At 40.8% G+C, this 15,818-nt stretch overlaps 1 protein-coding gene across 7 annotated transcripts in view; it reads right to left on the bottom strand.

Annotated features, from left to right (window-relative positions):
- Window positions 1-15,818, bottom strand: part of ASAP1 (ArfGAP with SH3 domain, ankyrin repeat and PH domain 1) — a 372,441-nt gene that overhangs the window by 57,840 nt on the left and 298,783 nt on the right. For all 7 annotated transcript variants that reach the window (XM_043539090.1, XM_037892008.2, XM_043539091.1 and 4 more), the window contains 4 exons: window positions 14,604-14,737; window positions 6,453-6,544; window positions 4,712-4,898; window positions 2,706-2,791 (listed from right to left, as the gene is read on the bottom strand). In XM_043539090.1, coding sequence (XP_043395025.1) covers window positions 2,706-2,791; window positions 4,712-4,898; window positions 6,453-6,544; window positions 14,604-14,737 — 499 coding nt within the window. The remainder of the gene's footprint in view (window positions 1-2,705; window positions 2,792-4,711; window positions 4,899-6,452; window positions 6,545-14,603; window positions 14,738-15,818) is intronic.

Here is a 15,818-nt window from a genome sequence, read left to right as displayed (position 1 = left end):
CCGGTGTTGTTCATATCAAAGAACCAGTGGCTGGCTCTTTTTGTTGGAGAAGTGCACTCCAATTTTGAGTTTAACATGACAAAGAGTGACAACTGACAAAAAAAAAATCTGACTATATAGATGAGAACATTGACATAAAAGACTGTCAAGTGAAGATTTCATAACTAAGCAGAATCACTTCAACTAATCACTGTGTAAAGTATCAAACCATCTGAAAAACCAATAATAATAATTTGCACTTTTAAAGCATTTTCCAATTGATGGTCTCAAAGTGCTTTGCAATCATTAATAAATTAACCCTTAAAACACTTTTGCTAATGTAGGCAAAAAACATTTATTCCATTTGACAGATGAGAGAAGTGAAGGGTCAGAAACGATGAGTGACTTTCTCAGGGACACGTAACAAGTCAATGAGAGATCTAGAAATGAAACCCATTTCTGACTTCAAGTCCTGTGCTTTAACCACAAGACTAAGTTTCCTCTCTTATACAGACTATATAAAGTTTGAAGTAGCTACATGAGTTACTGGAAAGGAGAAGGGAAAACATGTATAATTAAGACTGTATTCTGAAGGTTAACAGGAAATATCAGCTGTGTTAGAAAAAACAGGCTGTGATGAATCTACTGATCATCTTCTAGCCCTTAATTACTGCTACTGTGCTAAAACCCACAATTTGACAAGACAGCAGCAGCTCTTTGTTTTCTTCACTCAACAGGAAATCATTAAAAGTGACATCAGATCTATTTAGTCAGCTCACTGCACACACTGTAAATCTCATATCAGAAATAATCATGCTGCATTGTATATGAATTGATTTTATTTCCTTTAGAGTGTGCATTTTCACTAAAAGAAAAGGCGGACTTGTGGCACCTCAGAGACTAACAAATTTATTTGAGCATAAGCTTTCGTGAGCTACAGCTCACTTCATCGGATGCATTCAGTGGAAAATACAGTGGGGAGATTTATATACACAGAGAACATGAAACAACAGCTGTTACCATACATACACACTGTAACGAGAGTGATCAGGTAAGGTGAGCTATTACCAGCAGGAGAGCGGGGGGGGGGGGGAACCTTTTGTAGTGATAATCAAGGTGGGCCATTTCCAGCAGTTGACAAGAATGTCTGAGGAACGGGGGGGAATAAACATGGGGAAATAGTTTTACTTTGTGTAATGACCCATCCACTCCCAGTCTTTATTCAAGCCTAAGTTAATTGAATCCAGTTTGCAAATTAATTCCAATTCAGCAGTCTCTCGTTGGAGTCTGTTTTTGAAGTTTTTTTGTTGAAAAATTGCCACTTTTAGGTCTGTAATCAAGTGACCAAAGAGACTGAAGTGTTCTCCGACTGGTTTTTGAATGTTATACTTCTTGACGTCTGATTTGTGTCCATTTATTCTTTTACGTAGAGACTGTCCAGTTGATGGCATATATCACACTGGTAGATGTGCAGGTGAACGAGCCTCTGATAGTGTGGCTGATGTGATTAGGCCTTATGATGGTGTCTCCTGAATAGATATGTGGACACAGTTGGCAACGGGCAATGGGCTTTGTTGCAAGGATAGGTTCCTGGGTTAGTGGTTCTGTTGTGTGGTTGCTGGTGAGTATTTGCTTCAGGTTGGGGGGCTGTCTGTAAGCAAGAACTGGTCTGTCTCCCAAGATCACAAAAGCTTATGCTCAAATAAATTTGTTAGTCTCTAAGGTGCCACAAGTCCTCCTTTTCTTTTTGTGGATACAGACTAACATAGCTGCAACTCTGAAACCTGTCATTTTCACTAAGTTTTCCTTGCCCCTGTCATCACATCCTCTCTACACCATAAAATATCTCAACATCCCATTGGTAGTTTGAGAACTTGCTACTTAACACTGCTACACCATCTACAGTAGGACTTGAGAGTTACGAACACCAGAGTTACAAACCAATCGGTCATCCACACACCTCATTTGGAACTGGAAGTACATAATCAAGCAGCAGAGACAAAAAAACCTGTTTCTGTGTTTGTTTCTTTTAAATTAATGTGGTTAAAAGCAGTATTTTTCTTCTGCATAGTAAAGTTTCAAAGCTGTATTAAGTAAATTTCAGTTATAAACTTTTGAAAGATCATAACATTTTGTTCAGCATTACGAATGTTTCAGAGTTACAAACAATCTCCATTCCTGTAGTGTTCGTAACTTTGAGGTTCTACTGTATTTCATTTTCCATAGTTTTAAACCTACTGTTTATTAAAATGTCCATCTTTTCCTAGGTTACTTTTATTCATTTACTTCTCATTTTCTGAGAGAAAAAATGTCTATACCTTTGTTTTCACTGTCTTGCTTTCCTTGAATTATTCTATCCCTAATTTTGGAAGCTTTCTTGCCATCTCTTTTCCATATTATCTATTTGCATTGATTTTCCTTTGTCATAAAAGTTCCCTCAATGTTTTCTCTTTTTTCCCCTACTCTATCATATAGTGTCTCTTTCCCTACATAGTTCATGTACCTAATGTTCATGTTTTTATTCTTTTTCCCTTTTTTATTGCTTTACAACACAAAGGTCAACTCAAGTTAGGAATTCTATTCAGATGCAACATCAAACATATACTAAGTAGTATGATCATTAATAAAAACAAACATCGTACAAAGCAATGTAAATGATGAGAATGATTTTGAATTGGTAAATTTGTCATTAAAGTTACTCTGGTTAACAAGTGAGCAATCCATACCAGTTTTGTACAAGAAAGTCAACCAGATGAAGGGAGGTTTGGTCAGCAGTCCGGACTGCTAAATGAAGTGCTGTTTCACCTGGCTCCTAAACACATGAAAAAAATGTACAAGATTAAACACTTTTGGACTCTCTTCTATGCAAAGATTATCACGGTTAATCTCCTACTAAAATATACTTTAATCACTTATATTTGTATTAAATATTTAAATAGAGAAACTATTATGAAAGCTATGATGCAAACAGCTTTTGTTTCTCACTCCTTATGGGTGCTATTTTTCCCAGGAAGTAGTATCCCCTTCCTTTTGCTCCCATCACCCTCTCCAACCAGCTTTCCTTTTGTATCAAGTTTGGTCTAACCATTGTGCACAATCCTGAAAACACTAGTAACCATTACTCCTAGTAACAACTGCAATTAGTCCCTTCTAGCAGGAGTATGTTCTCCTCCCCCATAAGAACTTGTAATACTGGGTCCTTAGACCGTAAGCATCTTCTGGGTAGGGAACGATATGCCTGTACCATATGCCTGTAAAACTTGCACAACAATTGTGATACTGGTGAAAGGATTATGATTGATAATGGTGAGATATACAAAGAAAATAACAGAAGCCAAAATTTTTAAATACGAGTGCATAAATTTAGACATCTGAATCAAAGCATTCTGATTTTCAAAAGGAACTGAGCACTCAACTCTCATTGAATTCGATAGGAGCTGCGAGTGTTCAGGACTTCTGAAAAAAATCAGTCATTTTCTTATTGAAGAAAACAATGTTAATAGAAATGTTGTATCATGATCAGCACTTAAGGAAACAGAATGACTGTTTCATAGTATACAACACACACAGAGACTGGCATGCATTATTGCTTTAAAAGGAATACACCTTGGAAGAATTTTGTGTCATTTTAATAGGGTGTAGGGTAGCTTCGCCTGTAATGTAGACCAGGTCATCAATTCGCTAGTCTTTTATAATGTATTTATCAGACTGCTCTCTGAACACAACAACAGACACCCCTAACATTTAAACTATAGTATAGAAAGAAAGAGAAAATATGCCATCATTATTTATTATTTCTTTTCTGGTAGTGTCCAGAAGCAGCAGTCAGGATCAAGACCTCTTTCTACTGGGCACATTACAAACATATAAAGACAATCCCTGCTCCAAAGAATTTACAGTCTAGATAGGGACAAAATGCAACTATTGGGAGTTGACAACTTCAGTAATAGGAACACAAAGTTGCACATACTAGCTATATGCATAAGTTACAGGCTTTAAGGTTTTTTTTTAAAAAACACATAAAATAAAAATGTTGATGGGCCTGTACCAGGCTATCTGCTGAGCCATTATCATTAAGTATCTTATTGTGAGCATCACAGAAGAGATGATTTTTGAGAAGTGATCTGAAGGAGAACAGATTAATGACTTTGTGAAAAGATTCAGAGAGGGTATTCAGTGCACATGGAGCAGCAAAGAAGGTGCTTAACATGAATGTTGGAGGCTGCCCCTGTTGTCAGAGTAGAGGCATCTGTTCACAACAAGAGACACAGTCAGATAAAAAAAAAAGTAGGTAAGTAAGAAGAAACTGAATTGTGAACAGCCTTGAAGGTAAAGACCAAAAGTTTGTGTCTGATGTGGAGAAAGGTGACCTGTTGGCGGGACTCAAAAAGAGGACACACATCAAAAACGACTGATTAGGGAGAAATGTGGATACCCCTGAATACAACACTCAGATCTGGTCACCACATTATTTACCTTTCAGACTTTTAAAATGTACTGTTCTTTGAGCACATATACAAACATTCATAACAAATCTTTTAAACTGTACAGGAGAAGGCAAGAGAAAATACACTGGCAGGAGGATAAGCCAGATCAGCTAAGATCTTTTTCATCTACGATTCTAATAAACTTCATTCTCCCATGTACTTATAAGTTATATCACTATTTTAATTGATGGCTTCCAAAAATAATGTTCTTAACTTACTCAATATTGTTTATCTGATAAGCTTACCTGTCCAGGCTCTAACAGTGGCTCCATTAGCTCTACCCCCTCTGCATAGACTTGAATTAGTGCAAGTAGATCCCTGGATTTGACAGCCTCGAGTAGTTCATTCAGTTTAGCTGCTGCAGATACACAAGTCTTTCTAGAAAACTTATGATCTACATACTTAGCAGTGATATATTCTTTACGTGCAGTCCTGGGGGGAAAAAAAACAGAACTTGGTCTAGAATTCTGAGCAAAAGGGATCTCAAATGGACTGATAATTTAGGCTTAAAATCAGAACTCAGCTTGCTTAAACTGAAAAGTGAGGACTGACTGCATAGAAAAAGATCTGATAACCCCATTTAATATATAATAATTTAATCACTATGCATGTGACACACTATTTGCAAAAAAGAGGTCCAAAATGAAGTAAACAAGCATCTTACAGTATCCTGCCTTTTCAATAATACATGAGGTATAGCCTTTGATTTTGGGAAATCAGTTTAATTCAAAACTGAAGATGCAGAAGACAATTTTCATAATAGGAAAATACATGTAAAATACATCAACTTGTTCAATTGTGTCAATTTCAAGAAAAATTATGAAGACCAATTGAACAAATTGGTGCATCTTTCATGTATTTTCATATTATGAAAATTCCCTTCTGCATCTTCAGTTCTGAACTGAACTGAGTTCCCAAAATCAAAGTGTGTAACTCATGTGTCTCTCTGTGTGTGTATATATATATATTTATATATAGGCCAGGAAATAGAACGATAGTCTAACAGATTTTTGCCATTACTATTTCTGTGATTCTGTTTGTTTAAAACAAGGGTTTTCTCCTTTCTGACCATCAGCTACTTGCCTTATAGTAACTGAACTGATGATATAAAACTGAGTTTACAACAATTATTTCCAAGGCAATTGACTTGTATTATAAACAGAGGATTATGACTTTGCTGCATAATCAAGGAGAAGAAGGGTTGAGAAGAAAGCTCTTTTTCAAGCTAAACATCTTCCATAATAGTAAAGGGAAAAACAAAATTACTGTCCAATTACTGCTGTTTGTAGAAATGCCCTTTTTTTCAAGATTTCTCTGGTATGACAATCCCACTTTAAGGTTAAAATCCAGTTCCCAGCAGGGCTGTTGGTGGAGTGGAAAGGAATTCCTTCCTTAGGCCACAAGCGTGGGCTGCGCTCTGTGAAGACCACTTTAGTTTAGTGGCTGAGATAGGTTCTATGGGACCTTACTTCCTCTGACTGCAATGATCCTCTGGTCTTGCCCACTTACAGAATAACTAAGCCACCACTCCCATACTCCTCAGGAGCTGAACTTCTCTGCATGACCTCCAGAGGAAAATGGGGCTGGATTTATCCATAAATTAATACGAAAAGATTCATTGTTAGTGACTCCATTAGAGTTTATCACATGATCATGAATTACAAAACCAAACAAATACTGTAGCATATTCTAAGGAGACACAACCCATCACGTATGAACACTGTAACTGCCTGTGAAGTAAATTCAAGAGCAAATTTGAACAGAAATAATGACCAGAGAAGGGATTTGGAATTCCGTAATGAGAAATTTAGCAGTCAAGATTGGCAGGTGGAATGAAACAAAAATTTTTGCCATCCTCAGACAGCTTTTTCTTTTTTTAACTTCTCCCTTGACTTGATTATACTTAATATATCTCATTATGGAAAACCTATCTACACATATATACTCCATTCCAACTGTACACTGGGGAAGTGTTCATGTACTTACATATCACTTGATGGAGTGGGTTTGGGTGAAGGACTAGGTAAACTCCCTTCCATTATATCATTAAAACAATTATTTCCTACATTCTTGGCCAGCTGTAGAAAAAACAAAAGCACATGTTTTCATAATTTGCTATTGGTCTCAAATTTTCAAATAAGACTTTTTTTAAAAAAAATACAGTGCCTTTTTCTTATTAGCAGCAGAGTACAGTACAAATAACAAAATGAATGCATAGCATTAAAGTTCAATGTAGGCTATGTCTACATTTGGAACTGGGTGTGCAATTCCCATCTCAATCAGATGTACTCGTGTTAGTTCTGATCGAGCTAGCATGCTAAAAATACTTTAATTGCGGTAGCAGTTGCACAGGATAGCCATGCCGAGTACAAACCTGCCTGGACCCTGTGGGTACTTGGGCTAGCCCATTCTGCCACTTGCCATGCTACTATGACTACACTCCTATTTTTAGCACACTAGTTCAATCAGAGCTAGTGCGATTATGTCTACTCAGGATGGGAACTGCACCCCCAGCTCCAAGCACAGACATAGCCTTAATGGATTGAAAGATATTCTTGTTACTCACCTTATAGTAACTGGAGTTCTTCAAGTGGGGACCCTATGTGTATTCCATGCTAGGTGCACATGTGTTGCATGTGCCTGAAACAGGAAGATTTTTCATTAGCAGTGTTCGTTGATTCACATCTGCACCCTCTGCCGCCTCATGCTCTGAAACAAGAGCATATGAGGTGGTGTGGACTGAACGTCTCTTCAATTCCTTTTGTACTGTGAATCACCTTAGGAAAGGATCCAAAGGAGATGCAGGGTAGTCGAATACGTATAGGGCCCACACATCTTGAAGAACTCCAGTTACTATAAGGCAAGTAACCAGAATTTCTTCTTCAAGCGATAGTCACTATGTGTATTCCACTTTACGCGGCTCATAAGTAGTTCTTACTGAGGAGGAGGAGGAACTCTGCTGTATCACAGATTTCAGGATCGCTGTGCTGAAGGATGCATCTGCTGAAGACGCTTGTGCCAGGATGTAATGCCTAGTAAATGTATGCATAGAGTCTCATGTTGCTGCTCTACAGATTTCCAGGAGGAGATCCTGAAGAGATGCCACTGAGGATACCTGGGCTCTGGATGATTGGACTCTGACACCCTGTGGGGGAGCTATTGCAGCCAACTCATAGTATAGCTGGATGCAACCTGAAGCCATTTAGGAAGTCTCAGTGAGGAGGTAGCTTGCCCTTTCATATGGTCAGCAAAGGAGAAGAATAGTCTAGGAGATTTCCTGAAGGGTTTTGTCCTCTGCAGGTAAAACACTAAGGCTCGACAAACATCCAGAGAATGGAACTTCCTAACTTCTCTGGAAGGTGTATGACCTGATTTAAGTGGAATTTGGAGGGAATCTTTGGAATGAATGTAGCGTATTACCTCAAAGAGACCTTATGCTTATGGAACGCCCCGTAGGGAAGGTACACCGCCATAAGGGCCCCAACCTCACCAAACTCTTCTGGCAGACATAACTGCAGTCAGAAAGGCCACCTTTATAGGCAGATGAAGAAAGAAGCAGGAGGCTAAAGGTTCAAATGGAGGATTCATGAATGTTGCAAATATGAACAGGACTGAGGTCCCAAGCTGAAGTAGGTTTTAGCACCAGAGCAAAGGTTAAGGACTTCTGAAAAAACTCACTGTCATAGGGTGGGTGAAGACCAAAAAGTTCTCCACCAGAGGAAAGAAGGAATTAATGGTCACTAAATGCATTTGCAGCAAGCTGAGGGACAGACCTGATGTTTTTAAAGAAAGAAGGTAGTTCAGAATGGGTAGTATCCCTGAGCCCTGTGGAGGTACAGTAACTCCTCACTTAAAGTCATCCTGATTAACGTTGTTTCATTGTTACATTGCTGATCTATTAGAGAACATGCTTGTTTAAAGTTGCGCAATGCTCCCTTATAACATTGTTTGGCAGCCACCTGCTTTGTCCACTGCTTGCAGAAAGAGCAGCCCGTTGGAGCTAGATGGTGGGGGCTTGGAACCAGGGTGGACCAGCAGCCCCCCATCAGCTCCCTGCTCCCTTAAGTTCCCTGTGCAGCAGCTGCCCACCAGGCTATCAATTGACGGGCAGTTCAGCTGTCCCTCCCCACACTGCCATGTGCTGCTCCCACCCTCTGACTTGGAGCTGCTCCCGCCCTCTGACTTGGAGCTGCTCCCAGGAGCCTCCTGCTTGCTGTGCAAGGTGGGGTGGAGGTGGGGAAAAGGGATGTTAATGTCAGGGTGTTGCCCCCCACAACTCCTGTACCCCCAGATCCACAGAGCCGGAGGGGGCACACACACGACAGGGCTCGGGACAGAGGGAACTTGCTGGCAGCAGCTGCTGTCTCAACTTGCTGATCTACTTAAATTAATCTACTTGATTTAGTTGGGGATTGGTCCTGCTTTGAGCAGGAGGTTGGACTAGATGACCTCCTGAGGTCCCTCCCAACCCTGGTATTCTATGATTCTATGAAAAAGGTAATGTACTTAGAGTGGGGCCAGCGTACTTCTCTCTCTCACACAAGGTGTGTGTGTCTGTCTCTCTCTGCCATGCAGTCTCCCATTCATGCTGCCTTGTAGAGTGTGAAGCTACATTAACAACAATGTGTTAACCCTTGAGGGCTCAGCCGAGTGCTAGTTCATCATTTAGCAGCAAGGCATTCCCTGGGAAATATCCTACCCTCTTCCACCCTCTGACTTCACCACCTCAACCAAACTTCACAATCGTCATTGCTGTATACAGTATTAAACTGTTTATTTAAAACGTATACTATGTATATGTGTGTGTATGTATATATATATATACATACACACACATACTCGCTCTCTCTCTCTCTCTATACATACACACACACACACACACACACACACAATATAAAATATAGACTTTTGTCTGGCAAAAAAAATTTCCCTGGAACCTAACCCCCCTATGTACATTAATTCTTATGGGGAAATTAGATTCGCTTTACTTGATTTCGCTTAAAGTAGCATTTTTCAGGAACATAACTACAACATTAAGTGAGGAGTTACTGTATCTGATGGCGTTGGATGGAAAATCTCTTTTATTTTGCAGCATAACATTTTCTTATACAGACTTTCCTGCTATTATTAAGGACGGATTTTACTGCCTTAGAACAAGATCTCTCTAAATTCATCATCCATCCAAATACCAAGCTATCAAATAGAGGGATGCTGGATTAGGATGGGCGGTCTTCCCTTTGTCTTCAGTCAGCAGATTAGGAAACAGCTGGTTTTGTATGCATGGACTTGAAGCTGTCCAAAGGATGATAGCAAGTCAAAGCTACCTCAGCCACCAGGGTGCTATTAGGATGATTGATGCTGTGTCTTGCTTGATTTTCCTCAGGATTTGAGATAAGAGGGGAATGAGTGGGAGAGCTCTGATCAGTGTACTAGGAATGCAAGTCCTCTGGAATTGTGTCCCTGAGCTGCTCCAGAAAGTAGTCCGGGCATTTCTTGTTTTCTTCCGACACAAAGACATCCACAAAGGGAATTCCCACTGTCAGATGTGCTGTACCACTGAGTTGTGAAGCATCCAGTTGTGGTCTCTGTGGATGTTCCTGCTGAGGCTGTTCCCTAGGATGTTCGGTACTCCCAGGAGGTGCACTGCTGAGAGACAGATCTGGTGCCAGATGCATCAATTTCACAGCTTGATCACCTCTGAGGCATACACTCTCTGTTTATATAGTATACTATAATCATATTGTCTCACATGACCTGAACATACAGGGCATGGATGAATGGCAGGAATCTTTTGCAAACTTTGTGTACTGCTCGCAGTTTTTTGTGAATCTTGGATTCTTGCTGGGTCCATTTTTGAGCCATTTTTGCCCAGATGCACACCCAAACTCGATAGGGAGGCATCCATAATTAGCTTCTTTGTGTCTAGATGGGAAACAAAGGGAACCCCTACACACAGCTTCTCTGTCTTCCCATCAGATGAATGATGTCAGAATACGGTGGGGAACTGAGACTTGCTTGACCAGGCTATCCCTGCTCAGAGCATAACCACACCTGAAAACACTGGAGATGGAACCTTGCAAAGGGAGTCAACGTACAGGGCCATCTGGCCTAGGAGGATCAGGCAGGATTGCACTGTCATCTGAGGGTTCAGTCGAAGACAGATGATGAAGTCCCTCAGAGCTTGAAATCTGTCCTGGGGTAAGTATGCTTTGGCTGTAATTGACTCCATAGCTGCTCCAATAAAGTCTATCATTTGCATGGGAACTAACGTGGATTTTTCTAGGCTCCCTAAAGATTGAAGGACACTGACAAGAAATAGGACATTGACTGCACTTCTCTGTATGACCAACCCCTGAGCAGCCAGCTGTTGAGGTAGGGAAATACTGGAGTGACCTGGTTATGTAGGTATGCTGCCGCAATAGACAGTACTTTCGTGAAAACTCTCAGGATGGTTGAGAGACATAAGGAAGTACTCCATATGGATAAAGGTTTAGGCCCACCATAAAGTGCAGGAACCTCCCGTGTGCTGGACATACGTGTACGTGGAAATAGGTGTCCTTTAAATTGAGAACTGCAAATCAGTCATCTTTCTTCAAAGAGGAGATTAGAGAGGCAAGAGGACCATTCTGAATCCTTAACAGTGGATGAAGACATTCAGTTGTCTGAGATCCAGAAAGGGTATTTCTGGGAATGAGAAAACATCGTGAACAAAATCACCTTACCTTGTACTGAGGAGAGTCAAGCTATATAGCTCTAGCTGGAGCATGGATCTACCTCCTGTCTGAATATCCTCCCATGAGAGGGGGTCCCTGAAAAGAGACAGGGAGGGATGTTTTCTGGTAAGGATGAACAGAAGTTTTATAAGATATCTGGTGGTGACAATTTCTGAGACCTATTAATGCAACATATGATATGATATGCCATGCTGGGGAGAAATGGGCCAGGTGGCTACTAAATGAAGTGTGGATGCAGGAGGGCTGGTTTGTGACTCTCAAGGGTCCCGTTAAAAAGATTTCTTGGCAGGAGTCTGGGGCTGGTAAGAGAATGACAGAGACGTTCTGTCTGCTGCACTGCACTCTGGTGCTTCCTGGAAGGCTCATCGGCCCTTATGTAGTAAAAGAGCTGAGAAGTGGGACACTGCTTATACAGTGGTGATGTGGAGTATTCTCTCTAAGGTGCTGGGATGTATATACTCAAGGTGCAGAGGGTTGCATGACGGTCCTCACAAATATACAATGACTCATCCATTTTGTCACTGAACAGGTGGTTGCCCTCAAAGGGAAAGTCTTCCAAAGTGGCTTGAACTTCCTTTGGAAACCCAGAGGACTGGAGCCATGAAGCTTGTCTCATGACAGTAGAAGTCTCCATGAAGTGAGAAGTGATGTCTACTGCATTTAGCGAAGCTTGAAGGAACGATCTAGCTATCACCTGACCCTCATCGATCTGGCTTGAAAATGCGATCAAGCTCCTCGGGTTCGTAATTTGTGAACTCAAAAAAACTTCTTATAATTAATAAAATGATATTTAGACATCAAGGCTAGATAATTTGCAATGCAAAATTGTAGGCTAGCCAAGGTGAAACTCTTCCATCTGAAGAGGTCTACTTGCTTGGTGTTCTTGTTGGAGGCAGCAGACTTAGGTTGGTGTAGTCTGTTACATTCAGTGATGGCCTATACAACTAGAGAGTTCGGTGTGGGGTGTGAAGGTAAGTTTTTCGTCCTCTTAGAAGGAACAAAGTATTTCTTCTCCATTCTTTTCAGAGTGGGGGGCACAAGTGACTGGGTTGTGCTAGACTTTTTCTGGCCAGCTCTAAGATGGCCTTGTTGATTGTAAGTGCCATCTTGCTAGGGCTGCACTCTGGAGGATATCTAACAACTTACAAGTGGTATCCTGAACTTTTTCCAGGGGAATTTGGAGTGCATCTACAATTCTCCTCAGATCTTGGAACTGCTTACAGTCACCGCATGGTGATGGCGAGGGAGGTGCAGTCGCCTTAACAGGAGATGAAAATAAAAATGCTGCTGGGGAGAGTAGGTCTGTTGGTTCAAGTTGCTCCTCCTCCACATAGTGTTCCTCAGTGGGCTGGGGTTCTTCCTTATGAGGTGACTTCTGTCTGATCCTCCGTACCCAGGAGGTCTTAGATACAGATCTCAGTGTAAAGGACCATATGGGTAAGCAGGTGGTGTTATGGGGAAGGATACCACTGGTCCTGAGCTGGGCAGCATCCTGTGGGATTGGGTGGGTTCTCAAGAGCCTCTGGAACCTCTGTTGGAATTAATCTTGTCTCTCGGTACTGTCGGTGGACCCACTGTCTCAGTCTCAAACTTTCCGGAAGAATATAAGTCCTCAGATTGCACTAGCGGACCACAGGTACCAGCAAATGTTCAGCAGCATGAGCAACTCTCTGGTGATAATCGGCTCTGAGAGGATTAGTGACTCCAGATCAGAATATTCAGCCAGGTCATCGAGCACAGTACATCCAGTCCTTGAGGAAGGGGAGCAGGAGGGGCTTCTACCTACTGGCAGAGCCAATGGTGCTAATTTAGATCAGGCAGTGAGAGCTGGTACTGCTGAATCCTTCTTCTTGCTGTGGGATGATACCAGCCACGTGGGTGGCTGCCTTCTTTCCCTCACCCGTGCTGGAGTTGGTCCAGGCCCTTCAGCAGTTGATAGTTTCAGGGCACTCTTGGTTCTCAGCACTGACGAGACAGGCCTATGCTTTCTGTGAGCTCCTGACACACCTATAGCAGGGTGCAGAGTCCCACCAGACTTGGAGGCAGCAGGGAAAGAAGTTCACTTCTTGGATCATGACTTGGGAGGGGATTTCTCTCGTTTTTTGAGAGAGTGCTCCCACCTGCTCTGCCTCCTGCAGTCTGTAGCTCTTCCCTCTGATGATCTGGAGTCTGGGAGCACTGTGGCTGGATGGGCACAATACAGTGACTCTGGTCAATGCACAGAGGGATCTGATGACCCAAGGTTGAACTGGGTCATCAGGGGGAGTTCCACCAGGAATCTTCTGAATTGCAATGCTCGATATTGCTGGGTTCAGAGAGGAAATGAATGACAGATGATGCACTTGGAGAGGATAAGGCAATAAAAACAAGTGTGGAAGTCACTAACCAGGAAGACCCGGGGGCAGGCTAAACAGGACTTGAAACTGGGGATCTCGGGCATACTAAGTACCCAAATGAGGGGTAAAACTCCTACTAACAATATATAGCTAAATACTAAAAACTAAATAACTAGAGAATGGTAAACTATTTAAAAAAACCTGGAATTTGAAGCAGGAACGTTAGCAAAGTTGTAGACGCTTGGAGAGGTTCCATCTCAGACAAGGGGTGGTAAAAAGGAACTGGAGAGGTGGTCAGGCAGCACCACCCTTTATGCACTCAGTTCAGAGCACAAGGAGGCAGAGGGTGCAGGTATGGATCAATGAACGCTGCTAATGAAAAATCTTCTGGTCTCAGGCACATGGTGTGCATGCGCACCTCAAGTTGAATACACATAGGGACCATCATTAAGAGAACTTCAGAATTACCTGCTCCTTAAATCCTAATAATTTTTACATGTTCTCCCCACCCCCCACACACTTTTCACAATTTCCTATGCAAAACATAAATCTTTTTCTAGGTCACACATATTTTGTTTGAAACATGTCAAACTTCACTTTTGTCTTCTCCCACATCCAGTTCACAGTATCTCTTAACATCAGTGCAGGATCTTTCCCTTCAAATTACAGTTTCATCCTATGCAATTTAATGGCAACATTCTGAACTCTCTTGTTGATTGCAATTAGCTTCCTTTCTCTTATCGTGCAAGGATTTTGTCAGTGGCTTTTGATTCAGGATCAAGACTACCTACCGAAAGGTAACATTCGAAGTATACTAGTACTGACAGCAGCAGTTAATAATACATCATTAGGGAAAAACTTGATTCACTAAGAAAATAAAATTGGTAAATGGACAAAAGTATTAGTACAAGATAAATCCTTCTCCACAGTACTAGCAAAATGTGAATATACTTTTTTCTACAAAACATGTCCTTTAAAAAATAAGTAACAGTACATTATTCTATACCTGGAAGTATCCTTTATATGCAGAGTATCTGATTAAAGATACACAAACTACAGGGACTCACCAAGAGTTCAGACGTTCCTAATTTGTCTAGTTCCAAAGACTGGATTCGAGAAATATGAACACCCATTTCCCTATGTATTCCAGAACACTCTATACAGGTTAAAATGCCCAGGTTCGTTGACAGCCAAGTTGGATCTGTAGAAGAGTTTGAGAAATAAAACACTTAGCAAATATTAAAAATAGTGGAAGTTATTTTCTGTAAAAAACAATATTCCTCAATGAAAATGACTTTCCTCTTAGGGGAAGCAACTTAATTATGAATATCTGATGCTTTTTTTCAAACTTCATAACCAAACTGAACCAAAAAGTTAATAAAATGCATTTTTCCATTAATAGAATTAAGTCTGTATATTCCTAAAAATCCACCACCTATCTAGAAACATCTAGGGCAAAATTTTCAAACCCAGGTGCCTAAACACATATTTAGGCACCTAAATGTAACACCGGCCCACCAAAATTTATCCATTTTGGCCTTCATTTTTAATGCTCTAAGTGTATTTTTTCATAAAGATTCAATTAAGAAACATTTTACGATAGATGGAATGGACATCCACAGAGGTAAACTTTAAACTCTAGGGTTGGCCCAGTAATAGTGCTCTGCACTGCCATGTGAGCATCCCTACGTTAAATACCCAAATAGTTCTCACATCATGTATGTTGCAAAATGAGCATGTTCAGTCCATGAGAGTTTTTTTTTTTTCTTGGACCACTTAACAGCAATAACATGGGCAGATTAGACAAGAAAGTCAAGTGGTTCAAAATGAGCCTCATTCAGTCTTCCTTGACCAAGGGGATAATTAAGTGCCCACTACGTGAAGTCTTGAGTCAACAGTTTAAAGCAAGAAAAAAAGAGGACAGATGCTTGGGACTTCATTATAATCAAGGTGGCAAAGGTTAATAAAAAATGTTTCCCCAGATTTCCAGAGATTTAAATTATAAACTACAAACTATTTATCGTCTTTCAGTATTTGAAAAGCTGTATTTTTCTATGGTTGCAATATTCTACTTACATTTCTAATGTACATATCATTGTAGAATGTAGCTACCAGTATTTCAGTATAATATTGGTATCAGCTACCTGCCAGAGACATTATTCTTCTATCTTCCCCAGTCCTTCATTCTACCTCCCTTCTAAGGAACCTCCTTATGATACAAAAGCAGCAGCTATCAAGCACTATTAACTCAGTAGCTCAACGATGATTTATAACTCTTAATT

This window comes from Chelonia mydas, chromosome 2 (assembly GCF_015237465.2).
Source record: "Chelonia mydas isolate rCheMyd1 chromosome 2, rCheMyd1.pri.v2, whole genome shotgun sequence".
NCBI lineage: Eukaryota > Metazoa > Chordata > Testudines > Cheloniidae > Chelonia > Chelonia mydas.
The sequence above is the reverse complement of the archived record's forward strand: the minus strand, read 5'-3'. Positions and strand labels throughout refer to the sequence as shown.